This window comes from Eptatretus burgeri, chromosome 13 (assembly GCF_056783735.1).
Source record: "Eptatretus burgeri isolate ZD-2024b chromosome 13, Ebu_testis_v1, whole genome shotgun sequence".
Classification (NCBI taxonomy): Eukaryota; Metazoa; Chordata; class Myxini; order Myxiniformes; family Myxinidae; genus Eptatretus; species Eptatretus burgeri.
In genome coordinates this window covers 70,753,896-70,774,684 of record NC_140973.1, presented here as the reverse complement: position 1 = coordinate 70,774,684, position 20,789 = coordinate 70,753,896, and the positions used below count along the sequence as shown (strand labels likewise).

General features: G+C 42.7%; 1 protein-coding gene across 2 annotated transcripts in view; it reads right to left on the bottom strand.

The window, feature by feature from the left end:
- LOC147014740 (mRNA-decapping enzyme 1B-like) overlaps window positions 1-20,789 on the bottom strand; it is a 46,837-nt gene that overhangs the window by 17,456 nt on the left and 8,592 nt on the right. For both annotated transcript variants that reach the window (XM_085852919.1, XM_085852918.1), the window contains exons 5-8: window positions 17,093-17,219; window positions 16,796-16,927; window positions 14,059-14,661; window positions 9,437-9,499 (exon numbers count right to left, since the gene is read on the bottom strand). In XM_085852919.1, the coding sequence (XP_085709045.1) occupies window positions 9,437-9,499; window positions 14,059-14,661; window positions 16,796-16,927; window positions 17,093-17,219 (925 nt within the window). The remainder of the gene's footprint in view (window positions 1-9,436; window positions 9,500-14,058; window positions 14,662-16,795; window positions 16,928-17,092; window positions 17,220-20,789) is intronic.

Here is a 20,789-nt window from a genome sequence, read left to right as displayed (position 1 = left end):
TGATGACTTTAAATACAATCCAACCCAAATGTACACCAGGTATATTATAAGTCTTCTTCTTCTTCCTCTTTCAGCTTGCTCCCGTTCGGGGTCGCCACAGCGGATCAACCGTCTCCATTTCGCTCTATCCTCCACATCTTCCATTGACACTCCAACCACCCGCATGTCCGCCCTCACCGTATCCATGAACCTCTTCTTTGGCCTTCCTCTTATCCTCCTGCATGGCGGCTCCATCTTCAACATCCTTCTCCCGATATACTCTGCTTCTCTCCTGTGCACATGTCCAAACCATCTCAATCTCGCCTCTCTCACTTTGTCTCCAAACCATCCCACCTGCACTGTCCCTCGAATATACTCATTTCTTATCCTATCCATCCTCGTCACTCCCAACGACAATCGGAGCATCTTTAACTCTGCCACCTCCAGCTCCGCTTCCTGTCTTTTTGTTAGTGCCACCGCCTCCAAACCATACAACATAGCTGGTCTCACTACCGTCTTATATACTTTCCCCTTCACTCTTGCAGCTACCCTTCTGTCACAAATCACACCTGCAACTCTTCTCTACCCACTCCATCCTGCACTCTCTTTTTCACTTCTCTCCCACACTCTCCGTTACTTTGGACAGTTGATCCCAAGTATTTAAACCAATCCACCTTCCCCACCTCAATTCCTTGCAACCGCACCATACCACCACCCTCCCTCTCATTTACGCACATGTACTCCATCTTACTCCGACTGACTATCATTCCCCTTCTCTCCAGTGCGTACCTCCACCTCTCAAGGCTCGATTCAGCCTGCTCCCTACTCTCCCTACAGATCATGATGTCATCTGCGAACATCATAGTCCATGGGGACTCCAATCTGATCTCGTCCGTCAACCTGTCCATCACCATTGCAAACAGGAAAGGGCTCAGTCGATCCTTGGTGCAATCCCACTTTTACCTTAAACCGGTCCGTCATTCCTACCGCACACCTCACCGCTGTCACACTGTCCTCATACATATCCTGCACGATCCTCACATACTTCTCCACCACTCCCGACTTCCTCATACAATTCCACAACTCCTCTCTTGGCACCCTATCATAAGCTTTCTCTAAATCCACAAACACACAATGTAACTCCTTCTGGCCTTCCCTATACTTCTCCATCAACATTCTCAAAGCAAACATTGCATCAGTGGTGCTCTTTCCTGGCATAAACCCATATTGCTGCTCACAGATCGTCACCTCTCCTCTTAACCGAGCTTCCACTACTCTTTCCCACAACTTCATGGTGTGGCTTAACAACTTTATCCCTCTGTAATTTCCACAGCTCTGCACATCACCCTTATTCTTGAAAATCGGAACCAGTGCACTTAATCTCCACTCCTCCGGCATCCTCTCACTTTCCAAGACTTGATTAAACAATCTGCTTAACAACCCCACTGCCATCTCTCCTAAGCACTTCCATGCCTCCACTGGTATACCATCTGGGCCAACCGCCTTTCCACTTTTCATCTTCTTCATAGCAGTCCTCACTTCATCCTTACTGATCCACTCCACTTCCTGATTCACTATCTCCACCTCTTCCAACCTTCTCTCTCTCTCATTTTCTTCATTCATCAGCTCCTCAAAGTACTCCATCCACCTTCTCAACACACTCTCCTCGCTCGTCAGCACATTCCCATTTACGTCCTTTATCACCCTAACCTGCAGCACATCCTTCCCAGCTCGGTCCATCTGTCTTGCCAATCGGTATAAATCCTTTTCCCCTTCTTTTGTATCCAACTTCTCATACAGCTCGTCATATGCCTTTTCCACCTCTCTTTTTGCCTTTCGCCGCCACTCCTTGTACTCCTGCCTACTTTCTTCATCTCTCTGACCATCCCACTTCTTTTTCGCCAACCCCTTCTTCCTTATACTTTCCTGTACTTCCTCATTCCACAACCAAGTCTCCTTATCTTCCTTCCTCTGTCCAGATGTCACACCAAGTACCTTCCAAGCTATCTCCCTCACACCTTCTGCTGTTGTTGCTCAATCATCCCACCCATCTTTACCAATATCCAATGCCCGTCTCACCTCCTCCCTGAATTTCACGCAACAGTCTTCCTCCTTCAGCTTCCACCATCTGGTCCTTGGTTCAGCCCTCACTCTCTTCCTCAACCTCACCTCTAAAGTCATCCTACAGACCACCAATCGATGCTGTCGAGCTACACTCTCCCCCGCCACCACCTTACAGTCACTACTCTCTTTCAGGTTGCATCTCCTGCTTAAGATGTAATCCACCTGTGTGCACTTTCCTCCACTCTTGTATGTCACCCTGTGTTCCTCCTTCTTCTTGAAATACGTGTTTACCACTGCCATTTGCATTCTTTTTGCAAACTCTACCACCATTTGCCCGTCCACATTTCTCTTGTTGAGACCGTACCTACCCATCACCTCCTCATCCTCTTTATTCCCTTCCCCAACATGCCCATTGAAATCTGCTCCAATCACCACTCTTTCATCCTTGGATACACTCTCCACCACTTCATCTAACTCACTCCAGAAATCTTCTTTATACTCCATCTCACACCCCATATGTGGGGCATATGCACTGATGACATTCATCATCACCCCTTCAATTTCCAACTTCACACTCATCACTCGGTCAGACACTCTCCTCACCTCCAACACCCTCTTGACATAATCTTCCTTCAGGATTATCCCGACACCATTTCTCCTCCCATCCACACCATGGTAGAACAGTTTGAAACCACCTCCAATGCTCCTAGCCTTACTCCCCATCCACTTGGTCTCTTGTACACACAGTATGACCACCTTTCTTCTCTCCATCATATCAGCCAACTCTCGCCCTTTGCCAGTCATCGTCCCAACATTCAGAGTTCCAACTCTCACCTCCACACTTCTACCCTTCCCCCTCTCCCACTGCCTTCGGACTCGCCTTCCCAGTCTCCTTCTCCTCCTCCTCCTCCTTCGCCCAGCAGTAGCACAATTTCCACTGGTACCTTGCTGACCACCGGTACCGGTGGCGGTCATTGGTAACCCGGGCCTCGACCGATCCGGTATGGAAATTCGTTTTATTGTCCGCATAATGATTTGGCATAGGTTTTTACGCCGGATGCCCTTCCTGACGCAACCCTGGTCACCTCTGACGACACACAGGGATATGGTACACCTATTCTCACTGGGGCATACACCGGGCCCAGTACAACTGGTACTCATTTCGCCGACCTCGGAAGGATGGCAGGCTGAGTCAACCCCCTGATGTTTTCGACTTGGTATGTATATATATATATATATATATATATATATATATATATATATATACATAAATATATATATATATATATATATATATATATATATATATATATATATATATATATACATAAATATATTAATTCAGTGTCCCAACGGGGCTTGAACCCAGGACCTTTTGGGTCCCAAGCCACTGCCCTAACCACTGCGCCAACACCAGGCTCAGGTATATTACAAGTGATAATACAAAATGGAAATACAATACCAGACTGCAAAGAGCAATCAGAGATCACAGATCCTCGGCAGGACTTATTTTGTGTGGTGTATTTTGTGTGGCGTTTCTGTGCTGGCGTGTGTGCCGGCGCGTTACATAATTAATACGTTCCAATACAAACAAGAAAGAGAGCAATCAGAGATTGCAGACCCTCGCCAGGACTTCTTTTGAGTGGTGTATATGTATTGGTTTTAGGGTAAATCCAATATGGCTGCCAAACCATGTGACCTATGATATCACATGTGTGAACCTTTTGTTCCTCGTGGGCAGGCGGTCGTAAAGTTTCGCCTCAATCTGTTCAACCAGTTCAGAGAAGATTTTTTTTCCTTGGTGTGGTTTCAGAGATAGAGGTCCAAGGTTTTTCCTTTTTTCCAAGATGGCTGCCACACCACGTGACCGATGATGTCATAATTATCATTAAAAACATTCTCCATGAGTTATCACATCAATGGTGAAAATTTTATCTCAATCCGACAAGCGGTTGCAGAGAAAAACACGAAATATCTGTGTGGACAAACAAACAAATGAAAAATCATGCTTAGCACGACACTTGGCGAATTAGTTGACCTTTCCGTGTGGTGGTCCAAGCTGTCATGTCATGGAATGTGTGGTGTTTATTTGTTTGTACATTAATAAAATGATGCGTCGTCACAAATAACAATTATCAGGTGCGCGTTGTCATGGTAACGACAGCAGATTGAAAATTTTCACAACTCATTTAAAGCCACCATGTGACATTCAACAACTTATCATCGGTGCTTGTTGCCTTCATTCTGATCACAGAAAATATTTGAAAATATCTCGGAACATTGCTTTTCAACAAGCTTTACGATCCCGTTATCAGGTTTGAAATATGTCATAAAATACATATTTTTGTTTTACATGTGTGTTTTTCATGTTTTGGGTGACCCTGACCTTGACCTTGTGTCAATTTCGATCAAACTTTGTACACATGTTAATATTACATGCATAAATAGACAGTATGTTTCAATATAATAAGTGCAAAACTGTTTGAGAAATTGCCATGTGTAATTCACAAAATTCCCCATTGGTTTTCATGGACAATAATATAAAGTGATGCAGAATCCAGATCCTGATCTTGAACATCACCAAAAGTCACATATCTTTTTGCACTGTGGATTTCTATCAGCTGTTAAAATTTCATCCAAATCAGTTAAGAATTGTGACCTGTCGAACGAATATAATTTTTTTTTAATCATGCCAATAGCTAAAAACTTTGACGTCATACGCTTGCGAAAACTGTGCAGAATTTGTACTAAAGGCCCGGTCACACCTTGACGTTTTAGCCAACGTATGCCGATTTTTGAATTTTTTTTCTAAAACGCTGGCACACGTTGAATACGTTATGGGTAAGTTTTGATAACATTGAGAGCACGCTGAAAAACACTGCCATACGTCGTTGTACGTTGGCTTTAAACGTTGTACTTTTCGGTTGTCCTCAAATTTTTTCATGCTTGAAATTTCACGACGTATGCCAGCGTATGACTCACACGTTCCGCTACGCTGGCCACAAGTTGTATGCACGGTCTGCGATCGTTGACAGACGTCAACACATGCTACTTGTAAGTTAATCATAAGTTGAGACACGCCGAGGTAATGTTTAGCGTACCCGAAACTTATTTCTAACCTATGATTAACGTGTTGTTGGTACGTTACGCGATCGTTGCCACACATCGACAGACGTTACTTTTAAGTTACTCATAGGCTGAAAGACGTCGGTATAATGGATCGTCCTTGCGTCAGCGTCCACGGCCACGGCCAGGACACTTATTTGCAGCATTCTTCAAACTTTTCTTCGGCATGACGAGGATGTTCACACTTCGATGTCTAGCTTGGCTATGATTCCAATTGTCCATCGGCAGCGTCTATTTAAAATAGTCAAGTTTGAGCGTTTTAACACGTTCAGAAGAAACGCTTCAAATTTCAAAACCTCAGCGTCAAAAAACAAAGGCGAGTGACAGCAATTTAAATCGTTCATTGTAAACAATGAAAATAGTTGAGTGGTACCGTTTAAAAGTCGTTGAGTGTAAAAAAAATCCAATTGTTGAGCGCAAGCGTCTACTTTCAATAGTGGGGTTTGAGCGATTTAACACGTTCAATAGAAACGATTAAAATTTCCGAGGCCAGCGTCAAAAAACAAAGGCGAGTGACAGCAATTTAAATCGTTCATTGTAAACAATGAAAATGGCTGAGTGGTACCGTTTAAAAGTCGTTGCGTGTAAAAAAAATCCAATTGTTGAGCGCAAGCGTCTACTTTCAATAGTGGAGATGCAGCCATTTAAATCGTTGAGTGGCAGCCTATGAACCTACCCGTGGACACGCGGACGCAAGGAGGATCCATCATAACCCACACCCTCCCCCTCACACTCACCTACTACTGCCAACATGAACAAACTACTACTAATACTAATACTAATACTAATACTGCTGACATGGACATCGACTCAAAAACACTGTTGGGTTCCCCTTTTATGAACACCATTTTTATATACCAATTCCCAAAACCGCTGGGAACACGTCTTTATATGGCAGTTGTAACCTAGAAACACGTTCATTTATTTTTTTTTTGTCGACCGGAAGAAGTCATTGGAATACGTCTACATACGTCGATGTGCGTTGGGACTACGTAAAGAATTGGTTCAAAGCACGTCAAACATAAGTTAGAAATACGTTTCGCGTAAAAAAGACATTACCGCGACGTGTTTCGACTTATGAGTAGCTTATAAGTAGCGTTTTTGGACGTGTGCAAGCGTCCACATATCGTGTGTAAAACTTATCCCCATCGCATGCGGAACGTGTGTCATACGCCAAGTACGTCGTAAAATTTTGAACATGTTCAAAATTTCTTGACGTACTCTACTTACTACGACGTATGATAGCGTATTTTAGCGTTGTACTCACGTATACCAAACTTACTCATACCGTATTTGACATGCCCCAACGTTTTAGACACATTTTTCTTAGGTCGGCATACGCTGGCAAGATCGCCAAGGTGTGACCGCGATGTTGACACTTCCATTTCTACGGCAGTTATGATTTGAATCGTTGTGCGTCAGCCTTTTAATAGGCTACGTCACGACATCGTCGGCGATGCGTGCAACGCGCTATGCCGAAGTTAGACTATCGTTGGGCATCGGTTGTGTAGGCCGACAACAGGTTCAGCATTCGTTGGTATAAGCTATCTATAACACAACGAAACGTTCTGTGTCCATTACTAATATGTTATGCATACGACCAACTCGTTATGAATACATCCGAATCTTAAAAAAAAACATCAAAAGTTCAACGTCAGCCAGCGTTTTACATACATTTTAATACGTTGCCATCGCTGGCTAAAACGTCAAGGTGTGACCGGGCCTTAACATGCATTTTAAAACATTTAGATATTCCATTTAAGTTTGTTTTGGCGTCAACAGGAAGTCGCTACGACTTCCGGTCACCGAGTTATGTCCAAAAATGTGTTTTCACGTTGTGTGACGTCGCGACGTTTAGTCCGATTAAGACGGGGTTGAGACGCGGACGTCTCAGGTGGATTGCCTATCAGGTGTAAAAATTTAAGAACGACTGGTCCAGCCGTTTGGGCTGCAGATGACTGGACAAACAAACAAACCAACAAATGGAACAGACCAACATACTTGACAAAATTGAAGATTTCGCCAAGTAACAAACGGACCCACATACAATACCCTCTTCTCTGGCTGGGCTAACAAATAGGAGTGAAGACATAACCTCCGCCCAGCTTCAGTGGTGGAAATAATTGAGACGTACTCGCATTTTAATTGCACGCAATTAATCGAACGACTCACGTTCCAATGGTTCGCAATTAATACACATACTCACATTTCAGATTCGATGTACCATACTCTGTGTGGCTGAGTGTTGGCTCTGCCGAAGCAGTTAATTGGCAAAGGTCATGCTGGGTGATTTGCCATCCCTCTCCCAGCAGTAGTTACGGCAGGAATTCGGAATTTGTTCATGGTGCCGGCAATAAGTCACCTACACTTCGCGAAGGACACCGCGAGATCTTACATGTCCAACAACTAATGCCAGGAGATGGGAACCCAATTTAACATCCATCTTTGATGGACAGCACACATTGATGAATCACCCTGCCTATAAAACACCGGGATGACAGTTTATAGCTGGGTCGGGATTCAAACCCAAGCTCGATGGCTTAGAGGCGAGCACTCGCATTTCACTTGTATGGAATTAGTAGACGTACTCACGTTCCAGTGCTATGTAATCAATAAGCATACTAAGGATATGTGCGGATAAACAGACAAGCAGACCCGAATGCAATATCCTCTTCTCTGGCAAGCGAAACTCGGCTGAAGTGACACCACAGCGCATGTGCACTGACTGACACACACACACACACACACACACACACACACACACACACACACACACACACACACACACACACACACACACACACACACACACACACACACTTCCAGTTAATATTGTTATGCAGAAAGAAAGGGGGGAAATGGGCCATTAATGGAATGTGGTAAAAATGGACCGAGTGCTGAAATTGGTTAGAAATACTCGTGTTCGGGATCTGGCAGGGGTACGTCGTACGTAATATGTGCACACAGAGGGGGCAGTAATGATAAATAATAGAGCAGAATGAGGTAAGGTTTTGCTGGGACGAGGCCAGGTGGAGGACTTGGGCCACCAAGGCATGGGAAAGCTCTACACTCGTTTAAAAGGCAGAATCATGACCCGTTTGGCCAATGGACTGCAAGCCATGGTGGTAAAGTGAGATGTGAAGCCCAGGAGAGGGGCAGAAAGCATTTAATGGGTCCATCCCACAAGATAGGAAGGCACCGCCCATACTAATGGGTAGCCAATGAGAGGGACCTGCTGTGGATGAGGGCAGTCATACGTCCACCAAAGGGAAGGAAACCTCAAATGTGCATGTGTACCTCCAATCCCCAACTCTGACACACTGCAATACGAATTACATAACAGGAATATGCTTCGATTGAGATAACAGCGGAACAGATGCTCATTCAGACAATAGCGACGTGACGGAAACCGACGAGTGAACAGTGACGTCTGAACAGTGAACACTTCGATTATATTATAGTTACTGACAGATTAAGGCTCCATCGTGTGACTCATACTGGTTGTATTATTACTCAAGAATATCGTATTCATAATATGCAGCAAGATCTGTGCAAAAATGGGATAAAAGTAGCATATCCATCACAACCATTTTCTTTATCATGTCCTTTGAGACACCAATAAATTAATTCAGTATTTCTGAATGGGTGTTATGACAGGTGATTTTAAAACCATTAATGACCGCAGAGTTGTCACACTGAGTGACTGCGTGAAATAGGTAGAAATCTGAAATATGTAATATTTTCATGGTGGCCATTTTAGAAAACGCCTCCCAGCGGCTGTTCCCCATCGTAAGGCAAAGTGGGTTGGAGCTCATCATATAGGTAATGTCCCAAGGTACGTAAATCCACCTTCAAACTTAGTTTTGCATAAAATAGTCATGGGGTCCCAGAAAGGTAACCCCACTACAGGGTGGTTAAAAAGCAAGTGTAATACATAAGTATTCAGTTTGTCAATTATCTTTTTTCTTAAAATAAAAATAAGATAATTGGTACTCAGTTTGAAGATAGCGAAGTATCCCCCTTAAATATTTCACAAGATTTGGACACTCACTCCCCTCCTCCTATCCCCACAAAGTTTCACCAAATAGTAAATGAAGCAAGAGTAGGTTTTCAAAAGTGAAAAAGACAGTTGGGTTGATATATGCCTTCTGAGGTGGTCTGATGCATTTCTTTCTGTACCTCATGGACAAATCCAGAAAATAATTAAGAAAATTATCAATGTGCATGTTTCGATAATTAGTTTATATTTTGGATCAAAATCACTCACTGGTATAGACAACGAAGCCTCTGCAGCCCCATTTTTTTCTTCTTTGTGCAAAGATTTGGAATCCTGTGAAAGCAAAGAAGAGGAGTTATACATACAAACAAATACATATATACAGGTAGTGGAAAAAAATTGGAAACAACTCGGTAAAAATAAGAGGGACACCAACTATATTGAAAGCAATGGCTTCCACACAGATGTGACCCATGTGTTAATTAAGCATCTAACATCCCAGCATGCTTTGGGTCATGTATAAAAATGCTGCACAGGGCTGGTTGCCTGTAATTATGACTAGCATGGCTGCAAGAGGAGACCTCGATGACTTTGAAAGAGAGGTGATTGTTGGGGCATGTTTGGCAGGAGTTTCAGTGACAAAGACAGCTCAACTTGATAAGGTTTCTCGAGCAACGGTGTATTGGGTGATGCCGGGATGGAACTCTGAGGGAAAGACATTAGCAAAGGGCAATGGTGGATGGAAGCACACACTCCAGGATCATGATACCTGTGCATTAATTTGAAGTGCAAGGCAAAGCAGGTAAGCAACTGCAGATCGATCGACTGAAAATTCCAACCTGGGGCACGAGCAGCCAGTTTCATAAAAAACGGTCCGCCAAGAACTCCACAGAGCAGGATACAATAGTCAGGTTGCAGTGTACAAACTGCTCATCACACTTGGCAATGAACATTTGCGAGTCCAGTGGTGCAAAGAGCACAGGCAATGGACTAGTGAGCATTGGAGAAATGTGATATGGTCAGATGAATCATCTTTCACCATGTTCTCCACAAACGGATGAGTGCATGTGTGGTGCCAACCGAAAGAACGGTAAAAGCCTGAGTGCTTGGTTCCAACAGTGAAGGGTTCTGGTGGTTCTGTAATGTTGTGGGGCAGATTTTCTTGGCATGGTTTGGGTGCAGTCATTTCTTTAGAAGGCAAGGTCAATGCCAATCACTGCTTTCAGGTACTGAGTAGTCATCTTCACCCAATGTTGCAGCATTTCTTTCCTGTCAGGAGAGTTGTTATCCAGGATGACAATGCCCCCATTACCAGAGCATGTGTGGTTGCCCAGTGGATTGATGAGCATGACATGAACGTTATCAATATGTCATGGCCTTCTCAATCACTAGATCTGAACCCAATCGAGAATGTATGGACACCAGCTGAAGTACTCGGCGTTGCCCTGGGAAATTTAATTAAATCTGTATTTAAATATTTCCTGCATGACAAATTTGGGAATGTTGGTGCTATAGTTTTGTATCAATCTTGGGCGTTGCAAAATGTGCTTGGACCATTTTACCTCCTTTTTATTAATTTTATTTTTTTTAAATACCAGTTCAAACCCCCCCCCCCCCGCAACATCACCTGAAAGTAGTCTTCACAAAACATTACTCGATCACTCCAAGGGGGGGGGGGCGGGCAGGCAGTGTATAAGCACAGGACCCAATCTCAGCCTGAAGGCCAAATATCTGATTTAAATTAAAAAAAAAAAAAATTTTACCCAAATATAGCCCTCAACCTTCCTCTGGATGAAACAGGAGGGCATGCAAAGTTTTGTTGCACTGGTTCATGCAGGATCTGAATGCATAAATGAACAAACAAGCACACAAACAAACTTTCTTCTTTATATACTAGATTCTGGAACGACGCCCGAGACAGCATTTTCCACCTCCATCAAACAGGTATGAATTTGATCGACTTTCTCATGATGGAATAATGCCACACGTCACTGAAGCTGCTGCCAAACACTGCATAGAATTTTCAGCAATATTCCAAAATATGCAAGAAAGGTATCCATTTTAAAATAGATATTCAATTCTGGATGATTCTCAAGCGACACAATTCCAAGTCCAGCTGAGACAAAGGTCCAGCTGTCTTCCAGAAAACTAATTTGAGACTTTGCATCACATTGACATCCTTTTGACATGATCTCATCATGAATCCATTTCTCATTGCCAAAATACTTCAACATGATGCTTGAACTCCAACATAAGCAGAAATTTATTTACTTTAACATTACTCTGATGTATGGATATAATTTAAAGAAAAAGTAAATCACAGGCAAAACAAAATTAACAATTTGATTTGTTAAAAGATCTTTGGTTCTCGATGCTGCGAATGCTGGTGAAACTAATGACAAGTTGAAAAAGAATCTCCATGGTAAATATCCAAAGTCAAATTTAGCTTATTGTACACATTTATAACCTGCCCAACTATCTGAAAAAAAAAAAACTCTTCCTTTTTGCCCCTCTTTGAGAGTTATTCATCATCATGGCAGTCTGTGACATCATCATTCTCAGAGTGTTAAATTTCACATGTTGCATGGCTCTCAATAGATGGAAAGGAAAATTCACACTTAATTTTCAAGGAATATATTGTTGTGGATCTCCGCCCGCCGGCGTGCGAACGACCACGTTTTACCAATAGCGGCCGCTTCGCCCACCGAACGGACAATCCAGTCGCGGCTTTCCGGATGAACGCCGAAATTTATTTACTTTAACATTACTCTGATGTATGGATATAATTTAAAGAAAAAGTAAATCACAGGCAAAACAAAATTAACAATTTGATTTGTTAAAAGATCTTTGGTTCTCGATGCTGCGAATGCTGGTGAAACTAATGACAAGTTGAAAAAGAATCTCCATGGTAAATATCCAAAGTCAAATTTAGCTTATTGTACACATTTATAACCTGCCCAACTATCTGAAAAAAAAAAAAACTCTTCCTTTTTGCCCCTCTTTGAGAGTTATTCATCATCATGGCAGTCTGTGACATCATCATTCTCAGAGTGTTAAATTTCACATGTTGCATGGCTCTCAATAGATGGAAAGGAAAATTCACACTTACTTTTCAAGGAATATATTGTTGTGGATCTCCGCCCGCCGGCGTGCGAACGACCACGTTTTACCAATAGCGGCCGCTTCGCCCACCGAACGGACAATCCAGTCGCGGCTTTCCGGATGAACGCCGAAAACCAGCCACGGGTGTGTTTTAAGCACACACAGCCGAGTCAACACTCTACCCACGCTACAGGGTCAATCGCCGATATACCTAATTAATCGCGCGGGCAGACTACCGAGAGACTGTACCTCAACGGGGCCGCTTGGAAACGAGCCGCTTAAGCAGCTCGCTTCGTTTTGGGATAACCGAGCGGGGTATTATCGCGCAGCCCCGTTGGACCCGATCACTTTATCGGCTATTTAAAAACCAACTATATTCCGAACGCAGAACGGCAGCTCAATTAAGGAAAAGGACGCAATGAACGGGTGACATTTAAACAAGCACATTTATTCCACAACAAAACATGCACGTATACGATCAAAGATGCGGTTATGCAGCCATGCATGCAAACAATGCACGTATTCAATCATGCAATGAATGGGGGTAGGGACAAGACGCGAGCAAGACAGAGCTACCACCGTCTATTTAATATGTACAGTCACTTATCGACAGTTCTACTTAAAGACATGGCGCCACAACGTTCATGCAAAAGAAACAAAGGAAAAACCCCAGGACAGATGAGGGGTATATTGGACCTCTTGGGGTCTTTATAGGCACGGAGCCGTGTAGACCGCAAAGGCTCCGAGAGACCGAGCTGGCCACCTTCACCCTCATGGTGATTTGCGAGGGCGACCCTCGACGTCCCCTCTTCAGTGTCCCACGGTAAGGGACGGTACGGCAGGCCGCGCGCCTCGGCTCCGCTGCACTCCGCTCTCTCCAGTCCCTACCGCGGCTCCACACACTGCCCACAACTCCGACATGACACTCTTTTCTCTCCTCCACACACCTCACAACCTCCAGCGACCGACTCTCTGACTTGCGTTCAGCGCGCCCTTTTATCTCCACGGCGCCTCGCCCCTCCCTTTCGCCCCCCCCTCTTCCAGCACACGCCGGAAACTTCCAGAAGAAGGGCGTTTTCCCCGCCGAATCGGGGCTTTCTCATTCTTTTATTTTCTTCATAGCTCTTGATGTTGGGTTATTCTCCTGTTGCGTTGGCCGGCACAGATGTTATTCGTTGGGGGGTGGAGCCGTCGTCTGCTTTCCCCCGATGAATGCCAGGCTTCTCGCAACCGTGTGCTGAGGTGGTTACGGTGGTTGTTGTAATGGTGGCATGGCTGGCATTTTGTGGTTAAGGTGGTTGTTCTGCAGGAGGCTGTTCGTTGTCTGTGGGGATGTTGGCGGTTGACGAGAAGGTGGTTGTGGTGATCGTGGTTGATGTGGAGCAGTTGATGAGAGCGATGTTGGTGGTGGAGGTAGTTGTGAACGGTTGATGAGAGCGATGTTGGTGGTGGAGGTGGTTGTTGTAAACGGTTGGTCCAAAATAACGATAGCAAAAGAAAAACGGCTTACTGAAGATTCACAGCCCGGTTACACGAATAATTCCCTTAGACATTGGTGGGGAAATCTATCTGAACACAGACTTATCAACATAACTGATCTAAGGACCTATATGGTGCTCTGCGAATTTCCACAGCCGTAACAATACATATATGAAAATATATATATATATATATATATATATATATATATATATATATATATATATATATATATATATATATATATATATATATATATAAATATATGCACAGAGGCAGTCCATACAAAATCTCAGAAGTTTTCAGCTCACCTGCGGTAGAAGCAAGCTCAAGGGATCTTGCCGCACTTCAAAGGCACCCGGAGGAGGAAGCGAGCTGGAATGACATAGCGGGCCTGAAGCAGGTGACGAAGCAGGAGAATGCAATGAACCAACAGAAGAAAGTGGAGAACCAACAATATGCAGTTTCTGGAGCAAACGATAAAGAGATGAGTTGTCGGTGGGAGAAGCTGCTTCCGAGGCCACAAAATTTGCCTGACTACTGGGTTGGCTCTCCCTCCCACCAGCTGGCAATAAGGCTGAGGGCTGGAAGAAAGAAATTGAGGGCCCACCAGGCTGAGCCAAAGAAGCCGGTGCCGGCAAAGGTCCGCTTGCCACCTTGAGTGCGTGAAGCAGGTTACCCTCAGGCATTCCTTCCCGTTCAATAGTTCTCATAATTCCATAGTTGGCTCCAAGAGGTGTCTGCGTCTGTGCTTTTCCTGCCAAGTTGTTGGAATCGCGAGCTCGTTCATAAGTCAGAGTACGGGCAACCGCAGGTTTATTGCCACCTTCAACTCCTTTTTTTGGAGGACTTGGTGCTCTCTCACACAAGCCAAACAGGGCAGAGACGCTGAGTCGGCGTCCATAAGGCTCCTCCTGAATAATGACGACATGTTAAAATTATTACAAAAACAAGCATGCTGCCTGCACACAAAATATATCCTCCTAAAATGTTCTTATTAATGCATGTTGAATATTCTGTTGATCTTTGTTATCTTCAAGGTGCATAAGCAGAAACATGCAATGCATTTCAACACTTAAAGAAAAGCAATATGCAATTGCGATATATCATGTCAACATCACAATATAAAGAGTCGCGATGAAAGTGTATGTTTCAGAGGTTGTTCGCAAGTGAACAATGATTAGAAATTGTTACATGGAGGGAGGGGGGCAAGGTCCAGAGCTGGATTAAGTACTGCATTGGCCTTATGTCCATGTTTGATAGATTACTCTTGTAACAGGGAAAAGTCGTATTGTAAAAACTGCATTTAGGAGGTAGTGCGTGTTAACTTTAACACAGTGTAGGGTTGGTTTGTTGTCGAGTATGGTAAATGGATCCATTAGGGGGTTCAGCTTTATTTATTACTGATTGTACATGAGTTCAGTTTTTCATGCCCCACCTACCCAATTTGTTGTCCTCGTGTGTCAGATCTGTCCAGGTTATGTTGTCTTGTTTATCCCCATATCATATTTCATTATAGTAAACCTTTTTATTACGAGATGTTTTCCTGACTTTTGCCTCCCATGCGGCGCACTGCCAAGTTCAGCCTCGGATTGCAGCAATCCTTGGGGTTTTGTAAATGGTAAAGAACAGTAAACTGAACAAAGTGTGAATTTGGTAAGCTCGGCAATCTTCAGGAGTAGAAAAAGCTCCTGTTATGATGGGTGACAAGTCAGACCCATTGACATGACAATATCTTATTCTGAGCAGCAATAACAAATTGATTGGCTCGTGATGTCGACAGTCTGTGTAAAATAGTTTCAGCCCAATTTAAAACTTTATTGACGACAAAGAACATTAGAGTATTCGTCACGGAGTAGTTGAACATCAGAACACTTCATTAATCATGATAAAGGAACACAAGGTGATTTCTTCAGCCAGTGATTTAATGCATTGGACCATGGATTTTTGAAAGTCAAGTAGTTGAGTGACTGATGTTAGTATTTTTACAGCGCGGCGACATCGCGCTGTAATAAAATTGGCTATTCTGTCCTGTGTCTTCTGTCACACTTATGGCAGCGTATGTCCCTTTGATCTGAGAGCTATAAATAGAAATTTGTCCAACATCACAACTCTTCCCATCATGCATGCTAATTCAGTGTCTACATTTACATTTTATAACTGCAAAATTGTTTCATCATTCTTAACCTCGACTTTTACTGCCCCCAGCCGCACGATATCAAAGTATTCGCTTCTTGTCTAATTTGTGACGTGTTGAGAGTGAAAAAAAAAAAAAATCAACAAACAATAAGATTGAAAAATTAATAAATTCATTCATTCTTGCACAGCACATGGCTCCTGGTTTGCACCATTGCTTGGAGCACGACTATGCCGCTGATGCGGTGCCTCCTGGCAGCAGGACAGGAATGTTGTCAGGGTGTTGGTGATAACTCAGCTCCTCTTCACCAATGTGGGATCTCAACATCCACTAACTAATGCTAACAGAGGGCACACCCAACTATTAATGTCCATCCAAAGGACAGTGGACTCAATGATGCAATGTCCTGCCAGCAAAGCACAAATCTAACAGTTCATAACTTGGACAAGAATCAAACCCAAGCTCGACAGCTCAAAGGAATAAGAATAATTTTGTATACAGCCTAGGGTGGCTGGTTGCACTGTCGCTGAGCGCTGATGCAGTGCCCCGTTTTGGTACTCACATTGCAGACATTGAAAGGATGACAGGCTGTCAACCCACGTGGTGTTATTTAATGGGTAACACTGATGCAGTGCCCTCTGTTTTCAGTATGCTGGTACTCATTTTGCAGACATCGGAAGGATGACAGGCTGAGTCAAGCCACCTGGTGTTATTTAACGGTACGACAGGGGCTCAAACTCAAGACCCCAAGATCTTACGTTAGCCACCTTAACCATTAAGCCAACCACCAAGCTTAAGTTCAAAGGTAAGTATGCGACCACTGCACCATCATATTGGACAATCGAGTGACATTTGGAGCAAAATTATCGATATATCTATCTCTTTACCTGTCTAACTATCCAAAGTCTTACCATGGTAATAGGACAGGCTGTGGTGACATGCAACATTGAATGCGGGGTTTCTGAGGCCACGGTCCCACTCAGTAATCCCTTGGCATTGATTGTGCCATTACCATTGATGGTTGGAACATGTTCTGGCTTTGTCTGCACACGCAAAATAAAAAAAAAAATTGAAATGACAAGTTGCCTTCATTCAACTTCCCAATTAACCAATGAAAACTGGCAATGACATTTTCCATGCATTAACTTTGCCTTCTTGGAAATATCAACCAAACAAATAAAAGCAACACAATGAACCATTGAGCTTGCCTGGTGGAATGCTTCCCGTGCCCGCACCAACATATCCATAATGTTCACCTGCTTCCCTCCACCTGGATCACGGAAATCTCCATTTGAAGACAAAGCTTCAGTATGCAGGAGCTGATTGCGTGTCAGCCTACAAGACATTCCATCTCCATTAGGGGTAGTGAAAAATATTCATTCCAGACAAATAGAATCCAATTTCCTAGATTTCACAACCTCCTCAACTTTAACACCACAGTATTCTGAAGTCATGATGGTGCTTTTGTATCAACTAAAACAAAACAAATTCATTTTCAGCTAATTTGGAATATATATATATATATATATATATATATATATATATATATATATATATATATATATATATATATATATATATATATATTCAGGTGAGGTATTAGCATCGTGCAGTATCTGTCAGTCAATGAGTCAGTCTGTGTGTAAACTTGGAAATTCTTCTCCAAAACTATACAAAGATTGTGATGAAACTTAACCACAACCTTCATCACCTGTGATGTTGCAAAGTTTGTCACAGCATGTAAATAAATACGTAAATAAACTCGAGGGGGAGCACTCGGTAGAGTGCAAAACCTCCGCCGCCAATACTGCGAGGTCACTCAAGTGAACCTGATATCCTATTCATTCAATTTGACGTCAACAGTGCTCAGAGTTATAGTTTGCAACTTTCCCTTTTACATTCTCAATTCATTCGTCATAACTGGATTCCTTGAGACAGAAATTGATTTTACGTGGGTATATCCACCTGAAGTTCCAAAATCAACCGCAATTATAATTTTGGCATGTTTTTTGTTGGAAATCACATAACATGTAGAAATGGAAAATAAAAAAGTTGCAAAAAATTTTTTTTCTATAAATTTTTTTTTTTGGGGGGGGGGGGTTGGAAATCACTTAAACCATGTAGAAATGCAAAAAAAAAAAATTAAAATATTTTTTCAAAATGGCCACCATAGCAGCCATATTGACTTTACCCAAGTCCAAAATCTAATGGCATGATCCTTGGACCATACCTAATCCCCCCACCAAGTTTTGTTGAAATCCGTCACGGAGTTTTTCCGTAATACTGTTCAAAAACAAACAGAAAGGGGTGAAAACAGTAACCTCTGATCTTCGATGGCGGAAGTTAATAAATAAATAAATCAGGGTCGAAGGAGGTTGACTGTGGGTCCAGGTTTGACCTCTCAAAATAGGTATTTGCTTTCTTCTCTGAAACAACCTTAATCATCTGATGTACTCACATTTGTTCATGAAATTAAAATATACATATATATAACTAGAGCTAGAGAGGGAGCACTCGGGAGAGTGCAAAACCTCCGCCGCCAATACTGCTGGGTCACTCAAGTGAACATTATATCTTATTCATTAAATATGTCAACAGTGCTGACAGAGTTATAGTTCTTTTCTCCAACATTTTTTTTGGGGAGAGGGGGGTTGGAAATCACTGAAAACATGTAGAAATGCAAAAAAAAAAAAAAATTCTCTAACAATTTTTTTTTGGGCGGGGGGGGGGGGGGTTGGAAATCACTTAAAACATGTAGAAATGCAAAAAATAAAATTTCTCTAAATTTTTTTTGGGGGGGGGACCAAGTCCAAAATCTAATGGCATGATCCTTGGACCATACCTAACCCCCCCCACCCCCACCAAGTTTCGTCGAAATCCGTCGAGGAGTTTTTCCGTAATACTGTTCACAAACAAACAAACAAATAAACCGTCTTGCCAAAAGGTGACCACGTGTGACTTCTTTAAGGTCACACTGAGGTGAACAGAGCTGCTATCCACCAGGAGCGACTCCTTGAGGAATATCTGCCTCCGAGAGATTCCGATGAGAATCGTTCAACAGAGTAACCATGAAAAATATGCGTTTGCTTCATAACATCACCAAATGACGTCATAATGTCTCAAGCTTGACACATCTAGAAAGCACTCATCGAGGTGTTCAATTTGAGGTACTACACGATACGGTTCCTAAAACTTGAAAATTTGACCCTGGGGTCAAATATGTTTGACCTGAGGCGCTAACCATGAAGGTCAAGGCCAATCGCCACCAAAAATTAATCAGCTGAGCGCCAGACCATGAACTATATTCCCATGAAGTTTGAAGACGGTCCGATCAAAATTACTCAAAAAATAAGGGTTTCGTCGACTCCCCTGATTTGCGACAGTCACCTTGACCTTTGACCTTCAAAATTTTGTGCACTGAAAGGGAACCTCTATAGGCCTCTGATATGCGAAGTTACAAAAATTTCCAATGATAACTGTGCTCTGCAGAATTTTTTATACGTGATTACAGACAAAAAAAAAAAATAATAATAATAAAAAAAACCATACAAGCTGACTACCATATCTTGCAAAAACGAAACAGAAAGGGGTGAAAACAGTAACCTCTGATCTTTGATGGCGGAGGTTAAATATATATATATATATATATATATATATATATATATATATATATATATATATATATATATATATACACACGTGTCATGGTCTCCGGGGGGGGAGGGGGAGATTGCCCCCAAAATATGCATTTGCTTTCATCTCTGAAATACGCACACGATGTCAATGCAACTTTACCACAACCTAAATTGCGCGTAATGTACCAACATTTGTTCATACCATAAAAAAGGTAAAAATAAAGAAAAAAAAAAATCAGGGTCTCGGGGGGGTGTATAAAGGGGGTGGTTTTGAACCCCCTCCAAAAGTGGTATTTTCTTTCTTCTCCCAAACTACACTTGACCACAATCTTCAACACCCATGATGTCCTAACATATGTTCAAAAAACAGTCCTAACTTTCACGAGTTTCTCTTATGTAGGTCTAAGGGCATGATGGGTTGCCACATCTGATGCCATACACTAAGTCGAGTTTCTCGGCAAACCCTTTCTGCCCCTGTGAACCAACATCATCGTCCTGCTTATAAAGAGGCTTTGAACTCTGTTGTGTATACATAACACACTTGAACCTGCATGGTCACAGCTTTAATAACACTCAAGTAATCATCTCAGACAGAAACTTGAGGGGAGCACTCGGGAGAGTGCAAAACCTCCGCCTCCAATACTGCTGGGTCACTCAAGTGAACCTTATATCTTATTCATTAAATATGATGTCAACAGTGCTGACAGTTATAGTTCTTTTCTCCAACATTTTTTTTTCGGGGGGGAGGGTGGAAATCACTTCAAACATGTAGAAATGCAAAAAAAAGAAATTGAAATTTTGTTGAAAAAAAAGTTGCAAAATTTTTTTTTCTCTAAATTTTTTTTGGGGGGGGGGTTGGAAATCACTTAAACCATGTAGAAATGCAAAAAAAAAAATTCTCTAACATTTTCTTTTTGGGGGGGTGGAAATCACTTAAAACATGAAGAAATGCAAAAAAAAATTTTTTGGGGGGGGGGGGGGACAAAGTCCAAAATCTAATGGCATGATCCTTGGACCATACCTAACCCCCCCCCCCCCTCCACCAAGTTTCGTCGAAATCCGTCGAGGAATTTTTCTGTAATACTGTTCACAAACAAACAAACAAACAAACAGAAAGGGGTGAAAACAGTAACCTCCGATCTTCGATGGCGGAGGTTAAAAAGTGGTTGGCTCGAGGTGTAAAGGAATCCATTTAGGAGAGTTGAATTATGATCTCTCAACAAAAATGGCGGTTTGTGATTTCATCCATCACATACGTGGGACAAAGCTT